At 37.6% G+C, this 23,910-nt stretch overlaps 1 protein-coding gene across 1 annotated transcript; it reads right to left on the minus strand.

Annotated features, from left to right (window-relative positions):
* Positions 1-6,771: 6,771 nt before the first annotated feature.
* LOC107780818 (two-component response regulator ARR6-like) lies at positions 6,772-8,594 on the minus strand. The gene is made up of 5 exons (XM_016601400.2): positions 8,201-8,594; positions 7,993-8,069; positions 7,822-7,899; positions 7,637-7,707; positions 6,772-7,214 (listed from the first exon to the last, which is right to left on the minus strand). Exons 1-5 carry the CDS (start codon positions 8,298-8,300, stop codon positions 6,935-6,937), a joined length of 606 nt encoding a protein of 201 aa, XP_016456886.1. The 5' UTR covers positions 8,301-8,594; the 3' UTR covers positions 6,772-6,934.
* Between the last annotated feature and the right edge of the window lie 15,316 nt (positions 8,595-23,910).

A 23,910-nucleotide genomic window follows, 5' to 3' on the forward strand; every position in this document is an offset into this window, starting at 1 on the left:
GGCATGATTTCTATGCGTTACTGATTTTAGACATGGTGCAGAACTTGTTTAAGCCTTATAGACATGGTATCTAAATGCAAAACTTTGTTTTAAACCCTATAGGCATGGTATCTAAACGTGGTTGAATATACAGGATTAAAAGTATCCTATAGGCAGGGTCGCTAGATGAAGTTCGAATATGCAGGAGTTAAATAGTCCTATAGGCATGGTTTCTATATGGAATTGAATATGCAGAATTAGAACAACCCTATAGGCATGATTTCTATATGTGACTGAGTACGCAGAAGCTAAAACATTCCTATAGGCATGATTTCTACCCTTGCATGCATAGTTACCCAACCTTTTTCACTAGCCAGCCTCAAGTGTTTATTATAACTTATTACAAACCAGAATAACAAATTACATTAGAACAGAAAAATACAAGGAAAGTACAACCAGAGGAGACCTTATTCTTGACTTCCTCTCTGAATTACGAGATAAACCAACTCAAAGACCATTGATCCAAAGCCTTTCTCTAATTTGAGTGTGTCTGAGTTCCCTAAGAAACTCAATGGGACTCCGGGCAGTGCTCACACCCAAATTGTATTACCAGAATAGGGACAAGTGCAGTGTGGAAGTGTCAGCCCTCAAGTGTCCAAGTTCAGAGGGAGCTCATGGGTCCCAAGGCAAGGCTCACAAGAGGGGGCAGAACTTAAGTCTAAGAGAGAGTGAAAGTGCAGAAACGGAATTTTAAGAAGTAAGGAAGTAAAAGAGAGAAAAGAGGTGTTGGGAAACAGTTACAAAATTGATAACTTCACATAAAAGGGGTTCAGGGATTGGGAGCTTGCAAAGAGCCTATGTACTTAGGCAGTAGTTAGCTCTGGGCATGCACAACAATAGGGAGTGTTGTTATGCTTACAAAATCAACCAGAATACACAACATATAGTGGTAACATAGAGGTTTGAGTCATAGACAGCAATACTCAATATTGTCATGCCTCAAACAAGCCATTAGTACCAAAGACATTAGGGTAGGGGTTTAGGATACATCATAAATTCAGAACAGGCAGAATTGCTAAAATAAGTATTGAATTAAACACAAGCGGTAGGCAGACAAACAAGTAAAAGGATTAAGTAAACATATTGTTGTGACGCTGAAATCTTTATCAGAACATACCAGTTCAAAGAAGTAAAATATAGTAAAGGCAGGTAGCAGAACATTGAAAACAGACCACAGTACAAGTAGTAAAGTAAAAGAGTATGTTTTTTGAGTGTAAGTGATTTTAGAACTCAGAGTGTTCGTGTGTTCATGTGTTAATGAAAGAGCAGGGTATTTATAGTTTGAAAACAGGCAGAAAATAAGGCAAGGATTATAGTTTAGCAGTAATTATGAAACTATGTACCTATTAAAATCAAATCAGTATTAAGGACTTCCTTTAATTAAGGAGTTGAAATCAAACGGTAATGGGCAGAAAACATTTAAGGAAGGAAATCAAGTAAGCATCATGTGCAGAGTAGACAATTAGGGGTAAGTGCATCGAGGTTCAATTAAGGAAACAACTAATGAAGAATCAATAAAAATACTCGGTTAACCAAATAAGGTAAGAAACACAATAGATTTACAAAATATGGAGACAATCAGCTCACAGTAAATCAGGGAGTCAAGGGTTTGAAATTACTGATTTAAGGAGAATCACACGGGTTCCCAAGAATAAGCAAATAAACCAAGTTAAAAATAGGAGGATCGAAAGTCTAAGGAAAGTTTTCAAATCAACCCAAGAAACAGGTGAATCAGTAAGGCGAAACATGGAAAGAGCCAATCACTTAACACATGAATGCGATCAAAATTACACAAGGATGATTGAAATCAGTCCAAAATTGAAGGTCATTTCAGAGGAAAATTCAGCATATAAAAGAGTGATAAGTATTAAGCATGCAAGGCTAAATTTAGGACAAAGAGAAGCGTCATGCAATCACAAAGTCAGTAAACATTGAAACATGGTAGTCACATAGGTCAACTTAGTAATAGAGAAAAGAGGGTATCAGAAGCATGCAAAGGGTCAAGTAAAAAAGGCCCTTCTGAAAAGTATAGTCTAGTATCAATGATTGCAAGAAACCAAATCACATAGAGAAACAAAAAGGACTTAGAATCCAGTCAAGCTAATTCAAACAGCTGAAGCAGTTTTCAGAAGTTCGAATAGGTCCAGGGAAATTAGGGTTTTGAAATCAATCGGATTCAGAGTATGACGAACAAGTAAATCACATAGCAAGTAGTCTCAGGACTCGAATGAACCCAAAATTTTAGGATTTTCACCATCAATCGAGTTCTAGAAATGAAAAGCAAGTAAATCGGACAAATACTAACACAAAATATATTCAGAAACTTCAAAAGAAACTAAGACTCTTGACATGCAAACTCCAGTAAAAGAACGACATAAGGAAACACAACAGAACATATTGAAAATCAGAGAAAGTTTCAAAATAACTTAACAAAAACCTAAATCGGAAAAGATACAGGGGTTTCGAACGTAGAGTTTTGAAAGAAACCTTGAGAAAACGTTTAGAAGTTTAGAGCAAACACAGATCTAAAACAAATCGGAAGAACCTTAAAGGTTAAGATTTCAGAAGAATCCTAGATGGTGAGAAAGGCATGGAAAATCATCGATCTAAGCAGGAGAAGTCAAGAGTCAGGCCTGAATAACCATGGCTTGGCCGGAACGAAGTCAAAGATGACCGGAGACAGCCATGGAACTAAAATTAACCAAGGTCTGGACCAAACTTTTCTAGGATCTAGCCTTGAAACCATGATAATCGAGCATGTAGAAGCCAAAGGAGGTAGATACAAGCCTCCATTGACCTTGGAAGCCATGGATTTGGGAGGTTTTCAGGTGGTAGTTGAAGGCGGCGGCTAGGGTTTGAGAGAGGACTAAGAGACGATTTAGAGAGAAGGGGTTTGAAGGCAGCTGCAGGTGAGAAATGACTAGGGTTTGGGGTAGGTCGGGATTAAAAAATGAAAGGGCTGATGTAAGTCGTTGATCTAGGCGATCAACGGCTGGGATTAAAAGGAAGTCTGGGCGGGTTATTTAAAAAGGGTCGTGGGTCGGGTAGATTAGGATTGGGGCTGGGTAATTTGGTTTAAAATTGGGGTTCAATTCAGGCTACAATTGAAACACAATTGGGCTATATTTTAAATAACCACTCTTCCCTTATTTATTTTATAAAAAATAGTAAAATAATTTCTGGAAATAATAAAGGTACTAAAATAATTAATAGTACATAATTATCAAATTAAAAATATTAGAACTCGTTTTTATAGACACAAACGTAATTAAATCTAAAAAGAGGCTAATATTGCAATTATATGCAATTTAGCTTTAAAAATACTAAATAAATTTGTAAAAATATGCAAAAATCACATTAGCTATATTTTTGCATAAATAGGAGAGTCCTATAAATGAATCACCAAAAATAATAATTTGGGGAATAATTATTGGATTTTTATGGATAAAATAGGGCAATAAATTGATTTAAAAATCTTTTAAAAATTAAGAAAAAATAATAAAACATTTGGACATACTTATATATGCATACATATGCTATTTTGAATATTAAAATATATAGGAAAAAATTAGATATCAACAATATTTACCCACTTTCCACAACCCTGATTTCTTCTTGTTGGCACGCAACATCCAGTGACAACCCATAAAGTATCTACAACATACAGCCTTGTATACCTCCATAGTTGACTCGCTTACCGTCATCTCACGGCACTCTTTTACGTTGTAGATTTTTACAGCCCTGATTAGGCGAGCTTTATCGGGGAAATACATGCCCTTTGCTAGCACCGCTGGTCTAGACTCATCCTACATTGCTGACCAAAATTCGTCAGCATCCCTTGTAAGGGCATCCACGTCCGGTATACTTGGCAAATTATCAAGGTAAGTAATATTCCGCTCATGAAACGACACGTGGGACTCGTACACTCTTGGTCTAATGGGAGGTGGAGGAGCATGCTCCCTCGTCAGCTCAGGTTCGACGTTCACTTCCTCCTCATCATCACCCTCATCAGGGAAGGGTGTGTCATCTCAAGACTCATCGACATTGTTGTCGTAATCACTATCATCTTCCTGACTCTGCGCATCTGCCAAATCACGAGTCAATACGTCGTCTATGAGCATTTGTGTGAGGTCAGGAACATCAAGTTGCTCGTTTTCACCGCACAAAAAGAACAAAATGATAAGATACTCAACTAGATAAATACTTTACATATAGTGATATCACTTTACTTATAAGTCGTACTGTTTTGACGTTCCATGATGGATATTTCTTGTTGGTGATGACTCCCGGATGGACCACTGTGGCCCAACATGCCAGAACTACGCATATTCCAACTAGGAGTGGGGTCATAATTTGTAAAATTCATACCCGGACGGTACCCCCTATGAAAAATATGAGTGTTAATACAAATCCAATTCAAACATAAAATAAACATCACTAAAGCGTAGAAAAATTGAAGTTTACCAGTCGTCTTGTGGATTATATAAACTCGAAAAATTATTTCCTCGTGCTCATTCGCCGGTGGTAACAAGTTTAAATCAAGGCAAGCTCTTTCATCAGGAATCTGTTCGGAAAAAACTGCTCCAGAATAATCATCCGATGACTGGGGGTAATCCCTACTATGCACATCCTCATTATTGGGAACACCTACAATCTTGACATACATTTCCAATAATTTTATTATAATTAATTCCCTGTATTCATCCGAAATCCGCAAATAATCTCTAAGAGTTTCATCATCTTCGATGTTAAACTTAGAATAATAAGCAAACCCCTGTGGAGTCACAGAATATGGAAATCTACCGGTTACTTTAAGGTTCACCGAACCGAACGTTTCCTCACACTCATTTTTTTATGTAATGATACCAATTTATCGTACTCCATTGTAAGCGGCAATTTAACATGACACCGTGGAGGTGAACTATACCTCACAGAGTTATTAGCATAACCTCACCCCCCAATTTAATGAAACCCTTATTTTTGGCTCTTCAGACATTGTAAAAAAAATGTTTGATAACAAGAATAGAAGTATGAACGGAAGTTTGAAGGAAAGTTTTGAATGGATTTTCATAAAATCCTAACGCGTTTAAATAAGGCAAGTCCTAGCTCGGGGTGCAGATTTTTTTTTATGTAAAACGTAGTATAATACCGCGTTTTATGTATTTGAATTATTGTTATGTCAGTTATCCGCAGAACACTTATTGGTGGGCCCAAAAATAAAGTAAAACACAGTATTATACTACACTTTACAATAAAAAATGAATTATTTAATAAAACGCAGTATTATACTGCGCTTTACTTTAATGGAATATTTGGGTTGCTATTCTAATTTCTGTCCCTAAGACCTAAGATCAAACAAAATAGGCGAAATACATAAAGCGCCCCTTTAAGTTGTCCTCAACGATCAATTGTACTTTAATATATCGATTGCGAAGAAATAAATGCTTGACCATATTATTGTACTTAGCTTAGTAGAAAAGAAAAACATTAAAATTAATGATTTGAATTGAAAAAAAGTAAAATAATTTATTAATAAGATGTCAATTGAAGCTTGACATAATATATACAGTACTTCCTCGACGATATAAACGTGGAGAATATTAACTACATCAATGTTTAAGAGTAAACTTTCACATTTCAGAAAATATTTCATATTTTCTTCAAAAATAAAGAAAGAAAGGAAGGCTAGATTATAAACAAATCACTTTGGTCCAAGTACAAGAAACTTTTTGTACCGCTAATAAGACTTCGCTGCCAGGAATAGATTGTGGAATACTAGCAAAATCAAAACCTAAACATGCTTAATTCAGCCAAAATCTGTATTAATAAATTTTAATTCTAATGTTAAAGCTAGACCTACATTAATTCTTGATTGTACATAATCAACACAAATATGCTTGAGATATAATATCATTTAATTTATAAGAAAAAGAACTTTTAAGGCAGGATAGTTTTTCTACAAAAGTATTTTTCCTTTACTTTTCGCGGGTTGGGGAATATTTTGAAACCTTCACATCTGACCGTCACACGAAGCTGCTATCCTCGACCTATTGCCTATTAATGGAATGACAATCAACTCTAACGGAAAATTGAAAAAGGAAAGTTGGAAAAATGTTGAAGACAATAGTTAATTAAATAAATGTTGCCTCTTTAACAAAATTTGATGAAATGGTTATGAAACACTTCGATAAGGAAATACCATTTTTTAAAAGAATTTTTATTACATTTGGATCAAAAGAGGAGAAGAAGAAGAAGAAGAAAGAGTAGAGAAAATTGAACTCATAGCACTACGACTAACGCAACCAAACGACAAATACCAGAAGCTGAAAACAGTTATTTAAATGTATTGTGTAAATTTTCCTATGTAGAACCTCCACCAACAAAGAAGCTTCAATCGTTGACCTTTTGCCGATTAAAGAAAGCCAGTCAACTCAAATGGCAGTTTGGAAAGTAAAGTTGAATTATTTTTTTAAAATTTATTTTCTATTTCAGTTACATTGGAAGATGCCGAAAGAAAAAGAAGACAAACGATAAGAATCAATTCAAATGGTGAAAGTTGAAAAAGACCAGCCCAAGCGTAACTAAACAAACAAATGCAAGAAGAAAAAGAAAAAAAAGAAGTTGACAACAAGATTTGGTTGCTAAGAAGGCAATGTCATAGCGTTAAATGTCAATATCCCGGGTGGGTTTGTTACAAAAGAAACAAATAGGAGTAACAAATAGGAAATCATGTGAATTTACCAACTTTTTCTATAGAGCTCACTTCTCTTCCAAAAAAAGGCCCAAAATGGAGGTGCTAAACATGTACAACTATGAGATAGTATACACACAAAAGAAAGTTCATAATCATAGGGTGTCAAAAGATTATGTATCATAATTCATAACCTATCCTCTGTTACCCGATCTTGGGTTGCTTTGGTAGAGGCTGCTGAGATACTGATGCTGCTGAAGATTCTGGTTTTGATTGTATATCATGGCCTGTTACTAAAGAAGATGGCATTGATTGTGTCGATGAATCCTCATGAAATTTTCTCTTCCTTGAACTTCCTTCTTTGATCTTCTTCTCTGTTTCTTCGTTATCTCCCTCGCCTCTCAGTATGAAGTCTCTGAGACGCTTTACATCAGAGAGCTTAACAGGCTTCAGCAGAAATTCTTCAGCCCCTTCCTCCAAACATCTAGTAAGAAAACAAAATACTCAATTAGACCGTCCAAATTACAAAGGAAATTTTGTGCTAACTTGAAATCCACTGTCCATGAGAAATGCCAACAAAGTTTTCTTTAGCTAAAAGAGCACATACGTGAACAGTCAGTTGATATGTTCTTTTCAAGAGTGTAGATAAGAATATTTTCTTTTTCACCTTTTCATAGTTAGAACTTAGACAATAAGGCTCAACAGCCAAATATATGGTACTACAAAAAATTTTAGAAGCAACATATGGTCCCTTCTGAAATTAGAGAGTTGTTTTAGACCAATTTCTTCAATACAGTAAACCAAGTAACAATTGGTAAATGAATCCAGTTCAAGGGCACGTTAACAACATATATACTTGATCAAAACTATTACAAATAAACAAAAACTAGTGATGGATGTACCTACCTATCAATGCGAGGTAAAATCTTTTCCGATGACATAATAACAACGGGGATCTTGCTCAATGCCGATGATTCCTGCTCAATAATAAGGAAAGGTGTCATTCACCATTATTGATCTCAAGAAGCAACAACAGATAGGCCTAATATAAAGACATGACATGAAACAAACTAACCCCATCAACAACATACCTTAATTTTTTTGAGAAGTTCATATCCAGTCATCCCAGGCATAGAATAGTCTGTCAATATCAGATTTACCTTCAAACCCTGAAATCCAAAAAATTGCAAATTTCATTAATACAACGAATCACTAGTCACTAGAGTAAAAAGAAACAACAGCAGAAATGTGTTCATACTTACATCAATTCCCACAGAAGTCTTCTCTCCGTCTAAACCCAAATATTGCAGAGCTCTCCTTCCACTTTCCACCGCCGTAACTGCAAATGCAAAACACCACATTCTATGAATTTTTAACAAACAACTTATAATAAACATGTAGTAAAAGCAAATTTTTGGGCTGTCGATAACAAATACAGAGGCTATTGGAACTGTTGAAAAAAAAACCAACCTTTACAAGAAGAAATCTTCAGCAATCGCTCAATAACCTTCCTATCAACATGGCTATCATCCACAGCAAGAACATGCAACTCATTTGCCATTTTCTCCATTTCTATTACCAAAAATACAAATATTGGGTCTCTGTTTCAAAATAGAATCCAAGTAAGAAAAAGGTAGTAAAAGCGAATAATAAAGGATGGTTCTATTTGGTAATGTGGGAGTAGTAGATATAGTAAAGGAAGAAATCTAGTAAAAGATTGAAGAAGAGATACTGAAAGATCTTAGCAAATCTACATCGCATTATCCCACTTGTCCCCTATTCTATCCCACGCTATTATTAAATTCGATTTTTCCTGTTGTTTCTTGAGAGTTGGGATTTGCTTTTAGTCCAAGGTAACAGACAAAACATACTGTATACTCTTTACTTCTCTTAACGTAGCATCTCATTATACTAATTCTTGTGGCACTACTGTCGTGCTTGTTTGCGGGGTCAGGTGCCATAAACACTGTTTGTGGTCACTAACTTTGACCCGTGTGTGGTCACTTCCTTTGACCATGCTGTTTTTCTTTTACTCAAAATAAAAAAGCCACGCAATAACCATAATAGGAAAGTTAAAATAATAGTAACCATTAATAGCCAGGTAAAAATAATACTTACTACTGTAATAAACATAAATAGGAGAGAATATTAAAGAAGAGAGGAGAGTTTCTTCTGAAAATTGAACGGCTTCAAGAACGTATTGTTTTCTTATTACTGCCTCTTTCATTCGATGAAACTCTATTTAATTAATCACGAGCTCTTAAAAAAAATTAAAAACTTGTCGTATTAAACATGTTATAACATAGCATCATTTTTTAAAAACAAATTTAAAAAATATAGAACTACGTAAAGTACTCCCTCCGTTCAACTTTACTCTTCTACTATTCTAAAGTACATTTTCATTTTTACTTATCCATTTTCGCATATCAAGAGAAAATAATTTATTTTTCCTGTTTTGATCTTAGCATTATTACTCATTCTAAATCGTTTTTCAAATCCATTAATAATATACACCAATTAATATGTGTATTATGAAAAAAATTATACACTTTATTTATTATTTCTTAAGGAATACAAAATTTAATAGTGTACAAGTGAAAATGAACGGATGGAGTAATACAGAGAGAGTAAATGACTTCACATTATTTTTTAGCTTTAGTATTCATTGAACTTTAGGGTTGGATAAAGAAGTAATTAATTTTACAATATTAATTTCTCCTACTCAAAAATGGAATGCATTGAAACTCTAAAATTAAGGGGAAAATGTTATAGAACTAAGACACTTTTTTTTAATTATGTAGTATGTAAATTTAATTTTATATGAATGTTAATTTGCTCAAACAAATTATCCAAATATTTCATCATCCCCAATTTAATCCAATAATAAGGCCACTGATTATACAACGTTGCTAAAATATATACTACCTAGTATGGATCTTTTTTACAAGTATAGTTAATCATCTTAATCCAATAATCTGTTAGGTCAAGCTTTTCCAATCCTAGGAGAACTTTTCTTTTTAGAAGTATTTTTTTTCAAAGTTGACGGGTTTGGTCAAGCTTTTGAAAGGAAAAAAAAAAGCGCTTTTACGAAGAAGTAGCAACAGTTTTGAAAAGGCAGAAAAAATGAGCTTCTCTCCAAAAGCAATTTTGACTTTTGAGAAAAATATAATTACAAAAAGTTTTTTAAAAGCTTGGCCAAACACTAATTGTTGCTCAAAAGTACTTTCGTATATGGTTGAAATCGGGCTCATCTACTACATGACAGACCGGCTCGAACGTGAGGGATTGAAGATCGACTCTGAGTCCTATCGAACCAGACACGAGGTCAGAATGTCTTTCCTCGAGAACATTGAGTTCATGACCCCGAACGAGTTCGAGGAAACATTGACCGACAGAAGACCGAAAAAATGGAAAGCCGAAATATCCGTGATCGGTCAGGTATTATGGCGGGAATCTCGGCACTTATCAATAAGGAACCGACAAATTAGCAAATCAGGATATTTTTACCTTTTATAGAATTGTACCTAATATAGGACTTCCCTACTATAAAAAGGGTGTCTAATTACTTGTAAAGTACATTGTAACATGTGTCTCTAAGTAGTATACTATTATTTTCTTTCTGTAAGCTACTTTTCTTCTATACTGATCAAAGTGTATTCTGTTCAAGGGTGGTTCACATCCTCAGGGATGTTACTGTTCAATTCGTGTGGCTTGAATATACTTTATCATATTTCACTTCAATTGCAATTTAATTTATCGCTTTGTATCAATTTAATTCACATATCTTTAAAACCACTTACAAATTCAATTGTTATCCGATTTTGAGGGTAAATAGTTTGGCACCCACCGTGGGACTAACGATAATAGTGGTTATTTGATACTGTATATGGTCGAAATCATACTATTTTACACTTGTTCTTTGAAGTGTCTCTGATTTCAGGTTTAAGCTTAAAATGTTAATCTCGCAATTAGCACCCCTACCTGTTAACAATGAGTCCAATCACTATGATGAAAATAACAACATAGCGCCCGGTAACGAAGTATCGCCTGTTGATCCTGTCGGAATTCCAGTTACGGACCTGTTGGACGCTAACTCGCATGTGCTTATCGACACAAACTTGCCTACTGAACCCGAGAATAGCATCTGTGGTGGAGCCCAATTGACAACGCAGAATTCTCAAAATAATATAGGAGATGGAATCAATCTACGGATGATCTTCGAAATGTTACAGGCTCAACATGCGGTGATAGCTCAGTTACAAAACCAAAGCCACACACTGAGCAGAATTGAACCCGATCCATCTCAGGAAATCGCCCGCAGGTAAGAACCGTCATCGAATGAAACGAGTCCAGTACCAACCTCAAGATCATAAAAATGCTCGAGGAGCAGATGAAACGGATAGAATGTTTGATCCGGCAATCTTAGAGATGGTAGGTATGAGGCAAGTTCTGGAGATGGTAGAATTTCAGTAATGGGAGCATTTGTTTCAAGAGGATATGCCTAAGGTGTACGAAGATATGATACAAAATATCTACGCATCTTTCTTCACTATTGAGGGGGATAACATTTGTGTGCTAGTAAATGGAGTAGACATTGTGCTTGACGCTTCAGCATTGGGGAAGATTCTCCAAATTCCATGTGAAGGGACGTCCTCAGTCAATGGTGCCTGTGGTGCTAACTTTAGGAGAGCTATCATGAAAGAGCAAGCAGTTCAGCAGAGAGAACAGGTGCATAAGAATGTACTACTTCCTGAGTATCAGCTTCTCTTTGAGCTGGTCAATAAGGTGTTTTTGCCTCGTGCTGAGAGGCGGTCTATAGCTACAAAGTCTGATCTGGTCTTAATGGAGGCTCTTGATGAATTTATCTCAATCAATATCCCATCAATCATGATAGACCATATGCAAAAGGTGGCAAACTTTAAAGGTGGCAATCATGGGCTTCCATATGGCTTTCTCCTCACTCGAGTGTTTGAGTTCTACAAGGTTCCTTTGGCTAATCCCAAAGTGGGCACACGCAAGCAAACCTTCTCCAAAACCACTCTGGAAGAATGTGAGTGTGTAGAAAAGGTTGGTGGAAGCATCTCGACCATTTCTTAGCTGATCAATGCTCAAAATGTTACTTCAGAAGAGATCAGGAGATTGAGGGCTCAAATGCCATACTAGAAACTCAGCTCAATCAAGCTGTTAGAGGACCTGGTTCCATTAATTCCACAAATAAAGAAGTTGTCTGCTTGACAAAGGAAAATGATGAGCTTCGCACAAAACTGCTTGAAGAGCAGCTGTCTACAAATGCCCGTCTGGACCTGGTTCTCAAAACCCTTGTTGCTTCTCTCTCTAAGTCTCCTTCTTCTAGTGTCCTTTAGAAACCTCTTAGTGACCAGTTATCTACTATTATGATGTTTTGTGGCTGATGTTTCTATTTTTGTTTGTCTTTTTGCTGATGGCATATTGGACTTCACCATTACTGCTCCTGTTTTGCTCAGACCATTGTTCATATCAATGAAACAACTCTTCTATTTGCTTGTACAATGTTGTTTTCCTTTGGCTTCTCTTTTCTGTCATGTTGTGTGTACATATGCGGCATGAGTTGGATGTGTTAGACTTCTTTATGATATTTGCCTGCTTGTGTATTTTTAATGATGCCAAAAGGGAAAGTATAGTATTGAATGCAATGGAAATTGATTGAAACGGAGGATCTGATTAAGGGGGAATCAAAAGCAAAAGGTCAGGGGGAATTTGTGAAGTTCCTGTTACCTCATGGGTAAATCAAAAGCAAAAGGTGTTCCTGTTACCTCATCTGGTTATTTTTGTTCTAAATAAACATTATCAATGCCTAAGTTTGTTATCATCGAAAAGGGGGAAATTGATGAGCTTTTAATGTTCGTGCCTTATATTTTGATGATCTAACAAACTTACTATTAAGAACCAGATAGGAAACCTGACACACTTGGTATACATTTCAAGTGAACGAAGCCCAGCCTGAACTCCAGCTAATGTGAACTGCTGCAAACAAAGGTAAAAGAAGAACAAGACAAGGACCTGATCCCTTGGTGTTCTTTGACAGAAGTACAAGTCAACTATACAACTGGAAAGCAACTGCAGAAAGTGACTGCCTGCAACTGTACATGCGACAGTGCAGCAGACAGTGCATCAGACAGTGCAGCAGTCACTTCCCATTGGGAAGAAATTTGTACCAACCAAGAATTGACATCATCCTTGTGATGTCTTTGGTAGTATAACAATATGGTGCAAGGCACAAGATACTTACTTGAGCATTTAGTGATATTCTCTCAAGCATTAAACAGTTGATCCAGCATTGAAGAACAAGAAGACAACTCCGCTAAAGGATAAGTTTCACAATGAGTCTGTGTATCCGTAGTTGAGTTGTAATCTTGTTATTTGTTCTTTGTTGTAACTCCTATCTTGCTTTCTTAGAAGTTGTATTTTAGGAAACACAAAATCACAAACCTTCTAAGTTTGTATTGTGACTAGAGTTAGTCATAAGTTAAAGTCTTTGTAACTAGTGAGTGACAAAGTTACTTGTGGTAAGTGTATCACAAGTTAGTTGAGCTGAAGTCTTTGTAATAGAGTCATTACAAAGTGGCTTGTAATAGTGTGATTACAAGTTAGTGAAGTTGAAAGACTACAAGTGTAGGTCGTGGTTTTTGTCCCCTTAAGTGGGATTTTTCCTCATAAAAATCCTGTCTCTCTCTTACTTACTGCTTCATTAGATTTTCAGTGGAAACTCATATAGGACCAGGCACTCTATAGTTTGGTGGACTCATATAAACTAACAATTGATATCAGAGCAGGTTCTTTCTAAAAGGTTAACACCTAAAAGGATCTCAATGGCTGCTCCACCCAACTTTGAGGAAGGACAATCAACCTACAGACCTCCTAGATTCAATGGTCAGTACTACGGCTAGTAGAAGACTCGTATGCATGATTTTATAATGGCTGAAGACTCAGAACTGTGGGACGTCATTTGTAATGGTCCACATGTTCCTACGAAGAAGCTTGGATAAACTGGACCAATGGTACCGAAAGACAGAAAAGAGTACAGTTATATTGATAGAAAAGCTGTAAAAAAGAACTATTGTGCCAAGAAAATCTTGGTATGTGGTATAGGACCTGTGAGTTCAACAGAATCTCAGCTTGTGAATTTGCCAAAGAAATATGGGAAGCATTGCAAACCGCACACGAAGGAACTACTCAAGTTAAATAGTCCAAGATTGACATGCTCACCACTGAGTATGAGCTCTTCAGGATGAAGGATGATGAGTATATACAAGATATGTACACTAGATTCACATCCATCATAAATGAGCTTCATTCATTTGGAGATGTTATGCCCAGAAACAAGCTTATAAGCAAAATTCTCAGTGTTCTACCTAGCTCTTGGGAGAGTAAGGTGAATGCCATCACTGAAGCTAAAAATTTACAAACTTTAACCATGGATGAGTTTATTGGAAATCTGAAGACATATGAGATGAAAAGAAAGAAAGATAGTGAAAGGAGAGAGCCCAAGAAGCAAAATAACCTGGTGCTCAAGGCTGAAAAAAGTGACTCAAGTGAAAAATATAATGATATGGCCTATCTTACTAAAAGGTTTCAAAAGATGGTTCGAAGAAATGGTGGTATACCAAAGAGGGTCAGTTCAAGTAAGGCAAGGAACAATGATCATTGTCACAAGTGCGGAACACCAAGGCATTTCATCAAAGACTGTCCACTTCTGAAATAGAAGCAATACAAACAAAACCCTAACAAAGTAGCAAAAAGGAACTCGGTTCCAGACAAACGATTCAGTCAAAAAAGTGCAACTGACAATATTGTGAAGCAAGCCCTTGCTGCTTGGGGAGACTCCTCCAGTAAATTAAAAGGGGAACCAGATGCAGAAAACAGCTCCATGATGGCAGTGGAAACTGAAGCAACGAAATATGACTCATTGTTTGCGTTGATGGCTCAATCTGATGATGAAGAAGAAGATGAAAATGATGAAGTAAATTTCAGGGATGTTCAGAGAAATATGAAGTCCTACTCTTCTAAGAAATTAAGGTCATTAGCAAATGTTCTAATTGATGCATATTATAGCCTTATTAATGATAAGGCGATCTTGACCGTAAAGTTAGGAGATGCTGAATAATCTAGAGATGATCTGGTGATCTGTATAGTGGATCTAAATGAGACCATAGCTAATCTTGAAAAGGAAAAGAAAGCTTTGAATAAAAAAATAAATAGTGTAGAAAATGAGAGAGATGACTTGATGGTAGTGGTTGTTGATTTGAAGGAAACTATAGAAGGATTTAGCAAAGAGAAGCACACTCTAGAAGAGAAAATTGCAGCTACTGAGCAAGAGAAAGATGATTTTTTTTGTGATAATCATTGACTTAGAGGAAACTATTGAGAGACTCAAATCAGAAATTAGGCATGCAAGTACTGAGAAAGGGAAAGAAGTAGTCAGTGAGTCACACATCAAGCTTGAAAGGGAATTAAATGATGTTAAAACTAGTCTATGTGGTGAACTTGAGAAAAATAGGCAGCTTCAAGCTGAACTGAAGAAAGTAAAAATTGATCTTGAGAAATCTCTCAAGTGGACCTGGTCCTCAGATGCTGTCACTACCATGTACTTCAACAATAGTGGAAACAGGGAGGGAATCGGGTTTCAAAAGGAGAAAACTCCTTACAACCCTCATAGCAAGTATGTCACAGTTCCTGACAACTGGCTTTGTACTTACTGTGGGAACAATAGGCACTTCAAAGAAAATTGCCAGGTCAGGATTCAATCTGTTTAGAAAAATAAATCGTTTACTGAAAAAGTGACTACTAAAGAGGGACCAGGTACCACTCGCAAGAAATGAATATTGCCTGCATGGACTAGAAAAGCTCTTATTCATTTCTTTTCTCATAACAAGGGACCCAAACTAGTTTGGGTTCCTAAATCTAACCCATAATTTATATGTGCAAGGAATAGTAAGAGGAAGCGGACTACAATGGTTCATGAATAATGAATGCTAAAAGCACATGACTGGAAACTCCATGGAGTGTCTCTTACGGAAAGCCCTGCGGGAAAGGGAATGTATCCTTTGGAAATAAAAAAAGGAGGGTACATTCTCGGTATTGAAAATTTAGAAAGTCTCTTTCACACTCGATTGAGAACGTGTACTATGTGGATTGCCTGAAGTATAGTCTCTTGAGTATTGTTCAAATCTGTGATAAAGGGGAACAAAGTAGAGTTCTAATCAAAAGTGCGCACAGTTACCAATCTGGTAACTAATGAAGTGGTCTTAGTAGCCAAAAGATACAAAAAACATCTTTGTCGCTGACTGTTAAATCTCTACAAGCTGGTGATTTAAGCTGCTTGAAGGTAGTTGATAATGATGCAGAACTTTGGCATAAAAAATTGGGATATGCAAACTTCTCACTTCTGAATGAACTAATTCAAAAGGACCTTGTTCGTAGGGTGCTAAATTCAAGATCCACCTGGAAACTGTTTCTTAGAACAAAAAAAATACTTTTGAGGTATTTGCGACATTTGTCAAGAAGATCCAAGTGAAGATGGAACTGAAGGAAGCACGTATCGGATCTTACCACGTGACAGAATCTGTCAACGCCAAATCTGATGAGTCTTGTAATGAAAATGGGATCACTCACAACTTCTCAACACCAAAGACTCCACAGCTAAATGGTGTTGTTGAAAGGAAGAACAGAACTCTAGAAGACACGTCATGGGCAATGCTCATCGACAAGGGAATCGCCAAAATTCTGGGCAGAAGCAATAAACACTGCTTACGACTTGGTGAACAGGTGTATGATCAGGTCCCTCCTAAACAAAACCCCCCATAAGATGTTCAATGGAAGAAATACAAAAGATAATTCATCTGAGAATCTTTGGGTGCAAACTCTATGATCTCAACAACGGGAAGGACCAGCTTGGGAAGTTTGATGCAAAAATGGTGAAGGAATATTTCTGAGATATTCCTCTTAAAGTAAAGTCTACAAAGTATGCAACAAAAGGACACAATGTATGGAAGAAAGTGGTCATGAGCTATTTAACAAGACTTCTTCTTCTAACAAGGGAGAAAACAGTGATGCTCAAGATAATGAACCACTTTTGGCTCCTGGGGAAATATATGATGTTTCAAATGGCAAGGGAAATATGATGAGTCAGATGAAGGAGACAGGTAAAGATAATGCAACATGTTCTTTCACTTCTCAAGAGGAACCTGGTACTTCAATTATTATCAACTGAAGCTGAAGAAAGAGTTGGAGATGTAGTGTTAGAGACTCCACAAGTAGGAGAACAAGGAGTGCAGGGAAATCCACTTAATTTACTCAGTTCCTCTACTAATCAAAGTTTCAGTTCCTATGAGGAAATGCATCACTTTGAAGGAAACAAAGTTATCTGGTGGGCAAAAAAAGCACATCTAGAATGACTCATTGTATTGGATCATGCTTGATCTCATGGGGTATGAGGAAATACAACCCAGTGGTTCTCTCAACAGCTGAAGCAGACACTTTTAGCATGGAAAAGGACCCAGTCCAGCAAGAGGACCAAACTCGTTGATGTCAAATACATTTGTCTAAGAAATAATGTGAAAAGGGGACTTAACTGTATGAGATTTTACCGCACAAGAACATCAAATTGCAGATATCTTCACCAAAGGAATTGAGCGAGGAACATTTTGAAAGAAACAGGGTGAAGCTGGGGCTTTTGAAGCTTAATTGAGAAAGTGATACCTCATCAATTGGCTATGAAAATCTCATTCAGGTAAAACTAGTTAAAGTGTTTTCTGGCCAAGCCTAACTCACATCGATACTGTTATAGGTAAACACGCATGACGATCATAGAAGCTAAAGGTACAATGATGAACTGTGAAAGAAGAGTTGCTAAAATCTTTTTCAAAAACCGTTCAGGAATCAGGTTCATGTATCACAGGTTAATAGTAATGTGTTGTCTTTGCATGCTTTCTCAAAAAGGTTAACAAAATTAATTCAACTGCCACATCATCTGACTTTTTAAAGTCTATATGTCACGTCTTGTCTTTCAAATACCTTCACCTCCTCTGCACGATAACGTTTTCTCACAAACCTACCGCCGTTTTTAAGACCTTTCAGAACCCGTTTCTCTCTCTCTCTCTTCACATCATTAGCCCTTCTTCTAATAAAGCTCTCTTTCTCCCTCACAGCAAGTCATGAACCTTGATCTCCTTTGTATCTCTATGATCCTATCTTAACTTCTCTCTCACTCAGCTTCCCTACCAAATCCTCTTACAATGGCAATCGAACAATTGCTTCCCTCTCCCACCATTAACACCACTCATATTTCCTTATCATCCTTAAAGTCATCTCCAGAAATTCACTCTTCCACTTTTCCCAATGCTACTGCACTCATACCTGTTTCCTTCTTATTTCCTACTATTTTTCCTTTCTGTCAAACTCTGTCTCCTTTCCATGTGTTGAAAACCCCATGTCTCCTCCTTCTTCTGATCTCACCAAAGAACACTCAGGAAGTGTTACCTCTCAGGTGTCAGAGGTCTCTGAGGATGATCCTGATCAGTATCTGAACTCCTCCATTTTATACTCAGTTTCTCTTACAAAGTCACCAAAAAAGGAAGCAGCGCACAATATCATGGTTATTCTTACTGAGAGTCTTTTGAATGAAGGAGCCTATCTCTTGTCTGAGTATCAAGGGGAAGAACTCCATTCCTAGGCAATGAAAGAACCATGGTACTCTTCGAGTCTCCAGTCCATGAAACAGTCAAAGAAAAGCCTGTTGGAGGACCTAATTCTCTTCCAGTTAAATCAACTCAGGAACCTCTTATTTATCCTAAGCCTTTAGAATCCTCTTCAAGTCACCCACTACCAGGTTGCAGCAGAAAGAGACTTTCGAGTCTACTTTGCAGAAAGGTAAGAGGAGTGTTAAGACAAAGAAGAAGATGTTGATGAAACAAGGGGAATTTGTGACTAACAAAAGCATTCCAGTGACTGAAGTTGACAAAGATGCTCTAGAGGAACCCAGTTCCTTAGTAAAACGATCTTCAAAAACCCAAAAGTCTATGGATGGAGCTTCCGATGAAGCTATTAAAAATAAAATGGAACATCCGTGAAGGGTATCAGTAAGTCTAAGAAGAGTATAGTTGAGCAAGCTATGTTTGAAGGAGATACTGTAGGGTTTGTAAGGTAGAAAGGGAAGTCTATTGAAGGATCTAGAAAACAAAAACTGTAAACTATAGGGGAACCTGGTTTTCTGAAGACCATACCTAGTGACAGTGGTCTTTGGCAGGAGTGATTAAGAACTCAGAAAGTCTTGTAGGGTCGTATGTTTGATCCGGCAATCTTAGAGATGGCAAGTATGAGGCAAGTTCTAGAGATGATGGAATTTCAGCAATGAGAGCATTTGTTTCAGGAGGATATACCTAAGGTGTAAGAAGATGCGGTACAAAATTTCTACGCATCTCTCTTCACTATTGAGGGGGATCACATTTGTGCGCTAGTAAATGGAGTAGACATTGTGCTTGACGCTTCAGCATTGGGGACGGTTCTCCAAATTCCATGTGAAGGGATGTCCTCAGTCAAGGGTGTCTGTGGTGCCAACTTTAGGAGAGCTATCATGAAAGAGCAAGTAGTTTAGCAAGGGGAACAGGTGCATAAGAAGGTACTACTTCCTAAGTATCAGCTTCCCTTTGATCTGGTCAATAAGGTATTTTTACCTCGTGCTGAGAGGCGGTCTATCGCTACAAAGTCTGATATGGTCTTAATGGAGGCTCTTAATGAGTTTGTCCCGACCAATCTACCAGCAATCATGATAGACCATATGCAAAAGGTGGCAAACTTTAAAGGTGGCAATCGCGGGCTTCCATATGACTTTCTCCTCACTCGAGTGTTTGAGTTCTACAAGGTTCCTTTGGCTAATCCCAAAGTGGGTAAATGCAAGCAACCTTCTCCAAAACCACTATAGAAGAGTGTGAGTGTGTAAAAAAGGTTGGTAGAAGCATCTCGACCATTTCTCAGCTAATCAATGCTTAAAATGATGCCTAAGAAGAGATCAAGAGATTGAGGGCTCAGAATGCCATACTAGAAACTCAGCTCAGTCAAGCTGTTAGAGGACCTGGTTCCGTTAATTTCACAAATGAAGAAGTTTCTCGCTTGAAAAAATAAAATGATGAGCTTCGTGCAAAACTGCTTGAAGAGCAGCTGTCTGCAAATGCCCATTTGGACCTGGTTCTCAAAACCCTTGCTGCTTCTCTCTCCAAGTCTCCATCTTCTAGTGTCCCTTAGAAACCTCTTGGTGACCAGTTGTCTTCTGTTATGATGTTTTGTGGCTATTGTTTATATTTTTGTTTGTCTTTTTGCTGATAGCATGTTAGACTTCACCATTACTGCTCCTGTTTTGCTCAATCCATTGTTTATATCAATGAAACAACTTTTCTTTTTGCTTGTACAATGTTGTTTTCATTTGGCTTCTCTTTTCTGTCATGTTGTGTGCACATATGTGGCATGTGTTGGCTGTGTTAAACTTCTTTATGTTGTTTGCCTACTTATGTATATTTAATGATACCAAAAGGGGGAAGTATAGTATTAAATGTAATGGAAATTGATTGAAATAGAGAATCTGATTTAAGGGGGAATCAAAAGCAAAAGGTCAGGGGGAACTTGTGAAGTTCTTGTTACCTCATGGGGGAATCAAAAGCAAAAGGTGTTCCTCTTACCTCATCTGGTTATTTTTGCTCTAAATAAGCATTATCAATGCCTAAGTTTGTTAACATCAAAAAGAGGGAAATTCATGAGCTTTTAATATCCCTGCCTTATGTTTTGATTATCTAACAAACTTACTGTTAAGAACCAGATAGGGAACCTGACACACTTGGTACACATTTCAAATGAACGAAGTCCATCCTCAACTCCAGCTAATGTGAACTGCTGCAAACAAAGAGAAAAGAGGAACAAGACAGGGACCTGATCCCTTGGTGTTCTCTAACAGAAGTACAAGTCAACTATACAGCTGGAAAGCAACTGCAGAAAGTGACTGCCTGCAACTGTACATGCGACAGTGCAGCAGACAGTGCATCAGACAGTGCAGCAGTCACTTCCCATTAGGAAGAGATTTGTACCAACCAAGAATTGACATCATCCTTGTGTTGTATTTGAGAGTATAACAACATGGTGCAAGGCACAAGATACTCACTTGAGCATTTAGTGATATTCTCTCAAGCATTAAAGAGTTGATCCAACATTGAAGTCACTAGTGTGTCAAGAACAAGAAGACAACTCCACTAAAGGATCAGTTTCACAATAAGTCTATGTGTATCCATAGTTGAGTTGTAATCTTGTTATTTGTTCTTCATTGTAACTCCTATCTTGCTTTCTTAGAAGCTGTGTTTTAAGAAACCCAAAATCACAAACCTTCTAAGTTTGTGTTGTGACTAGAGTTAGTCATAAGTTAAAGTCTTTGTAACTAATGAATGACAAAGTGGCTTGTGGTAAGTGTATCACAAGTTAGTTGAGCTGAAGTCTTTGTAATAGAGTCATTACAAAGTGGATTGTAATAGTGTGATTACAAGTTAGTGAAGTTGAAAGCCTACAAGTGTAGGTCGTGGTTTTTGTCCCCTTGAGTGAGATTTTTTCACGTAAAAATCCCGTGTCTCTCTTACTTACTGCTTCATTAGTATTTTCAGTGAAAACTCATATAGGACCATGCACTATATAGTTTGGTTGACTCATATAAACTAACAGTTAGACCCATAGACATAGTCCAGAGAGGTATCGATCGTGAATCAAGGTCGAACAAGGATTGATAACAGCCATATAATGGGGATCGAAGAAGCAGCAGATCCGGACGGAGTTCTAAGCGAAATGAAAGGAGAAATGACCAAGGCTAGAGCAGCCAGGGACTCATGAGCAAGAACGGTTTCGACAGGCCTATCAAACCTAAAGAATCACCAAGGTTATCGGAATATAACTTTAATGTTGATGTTGCTGCCATCGTATCAGTTGTCGGACGCATCAAAGACACCAAATATCCTCGACCTCTACAATTCGACCCAGCCAAAGGGATCCAAACCAGATGTGCAAATATCATGGCACTCACAACCACAAAACAGAGGATTGCCGACAGTTGAGGGAGTAGGTAGCCCGGTTATTCAACAACGGACATCTTCGAGAAATCCTGAGTGACCGAGCCAAGAATCATTTCAGAAATAAGGATTCTAATAAATAGACTAAATAAGAAGAACCTCAACACATCATTAACATGATCATCGATGGGGTCGATATTCATCAAGGGCTTTATGTTGAAGTACACCAAAGTATCGATCACAAGGGAAAAACAGACTCGAGATTACATACCAGAAGGAACTTTGTCTTTCAATGAAGAAGACGTAGATGGGATCGTGCAGCCCCGCAACGATTCACTGGTAATATCTTTACTCATAAATAATCTCGAGTTAAGCGTGTGTTAATTGATCCAGGTAGCTCGGCCAACATCATCCGATCGAGGGTCGTAAAATAGCTTGGCCTACAATATCAATCGTGTCTGCAGTTCGAGTTCTAAATAGATTCAACAAGGCATATGAAACCATTAAGGAAAATATAACATTACTAGTGAATGCCGCCGAGACCATCTAGGAAACTAAGTTTTATGTGATCGAAGGAGACATGAGGTATAACGCCCTGTTCGTGAGGCCATGGATCCACAACATGAGGGTAATGCCCTCGACTCTTCACCAAGTGTTAAAGTTCCCAATGCCAGTAGGGATTAAAATAGTCTACTGGGAGCAACCAGCCTCAAAGGAAATGTTTGCAGTCGAAGAAGTGATTCCGATATCAACACTCGCAACATCGAAGAAACCATGTGGAAATCATTTAGGCGCCGAATCATTGGTTCGAAAGGTAATCAGAGTTGATTACTACTGGATCAACCTGGAGAAGGACACAAAGGAGTTCATAATATGAAGAGTGCAAAACACATGCTCCAACAATCCACCAACCCAGGGAGATTCTGTATTCGATTTTGTCACCATGGTCGTTTATAAAGTAGGGAATGGACATCGTTGGCCCTCTTCCATGGGCACCCGGTAGTATTAAATTTATTTTATTTATGACTGACTATATTTCTAAGTGGGTGGAAGCCCAAGCATATGAAAAGGTCAGGGAGAAGGAAGTCACCGATTTCATTTGGGACCACATCATATGTCGGTTCAGAATCCCGTACGAAATCGTGTGCGACAATAGGAGATAATTTATCGGTAGCAAAGTGACCAAGTTTCTCGAAGAACATAAGATCAAAAGGATCTTATCAACAACTTATCACCCTAGTGGGAACGTACAAGCAGAATCGACCAACAAAAGCACACTCCAAAACCTCAAAAAGAGGTTAACCGATGCCAAAGGAAAATGGAAGGAAATTCTACCCAAAGTCCTATGGGCATACTATACGACCTCGAAGTCCAGTATCGGGGCCACCCTGTTCTCATTGGTTTACGGCGCCGAAACTCTAATACCGGTCGAAGACGGACAACCAAGCATTAAATTCCGATATGCGACTAAGTAATCGAATGATGAGGCCATGAGTACGAGCCTAGAACTATTAGATGAAAGGTGCGTAGCCGCCCTTGTCCGGTTGGCCGCCCAAAAATAGCGGATTGAGAGATACGACAATCAAAGGGACAACCTCTAACACTTTAATATTGTGGACTTAATACTAAGAAAGGTCACATTGAACACCCAAAACTCGAACGAATGAAAGTTGGGCCCGAACTGGGAAAGGTCGTACCAAATTCTCGAGATCACCGGAAAGGGATCGTATAAACTCGGGGCAATGAATGTTGAACGACTACTGAATAACTAGAACATAACTCACTTAAAGCGATACTATTGCTAAGGTACGACCCCATTTATTCCTTTTTGCTTATTTTTGAACTAACACTTTCTGGTAACCAGTAAGGAGTGGTATAGATTTTAGGCCTGGAATGTCACGCCCCAACCTCGGGAGGCGCGACCAGCGCTCAGTCGAGCAGCCCCCAACTGAGCAAGCCTTATCAAACACTTCCTACCCAACTCGATACGAATAAGGAAACCATGCTTTCATTTATTTATTTAGACGAGGAAAGAGGGTGCATTCTACAATGTTAGCTCATTTTAAATCACAACATTAAATCGTCGATAAGTTCCAAGATTCCATA

The sequence above is a fragment of the Nicotiana tabacum genome, chromosome 6, assembly GCF_000715075.1.
Source record: "Nicotiana tabacum cultivar K326 chromosome 6, ASM71507v2, whole genome shotgun sequence".
Lineage (NCBI taxonomy): Eukaryota > Viridiplantae > Streptophyta > Magnoliopsida > Solanales > Solanaceae > Nicotiana > Nicotiana tabacum.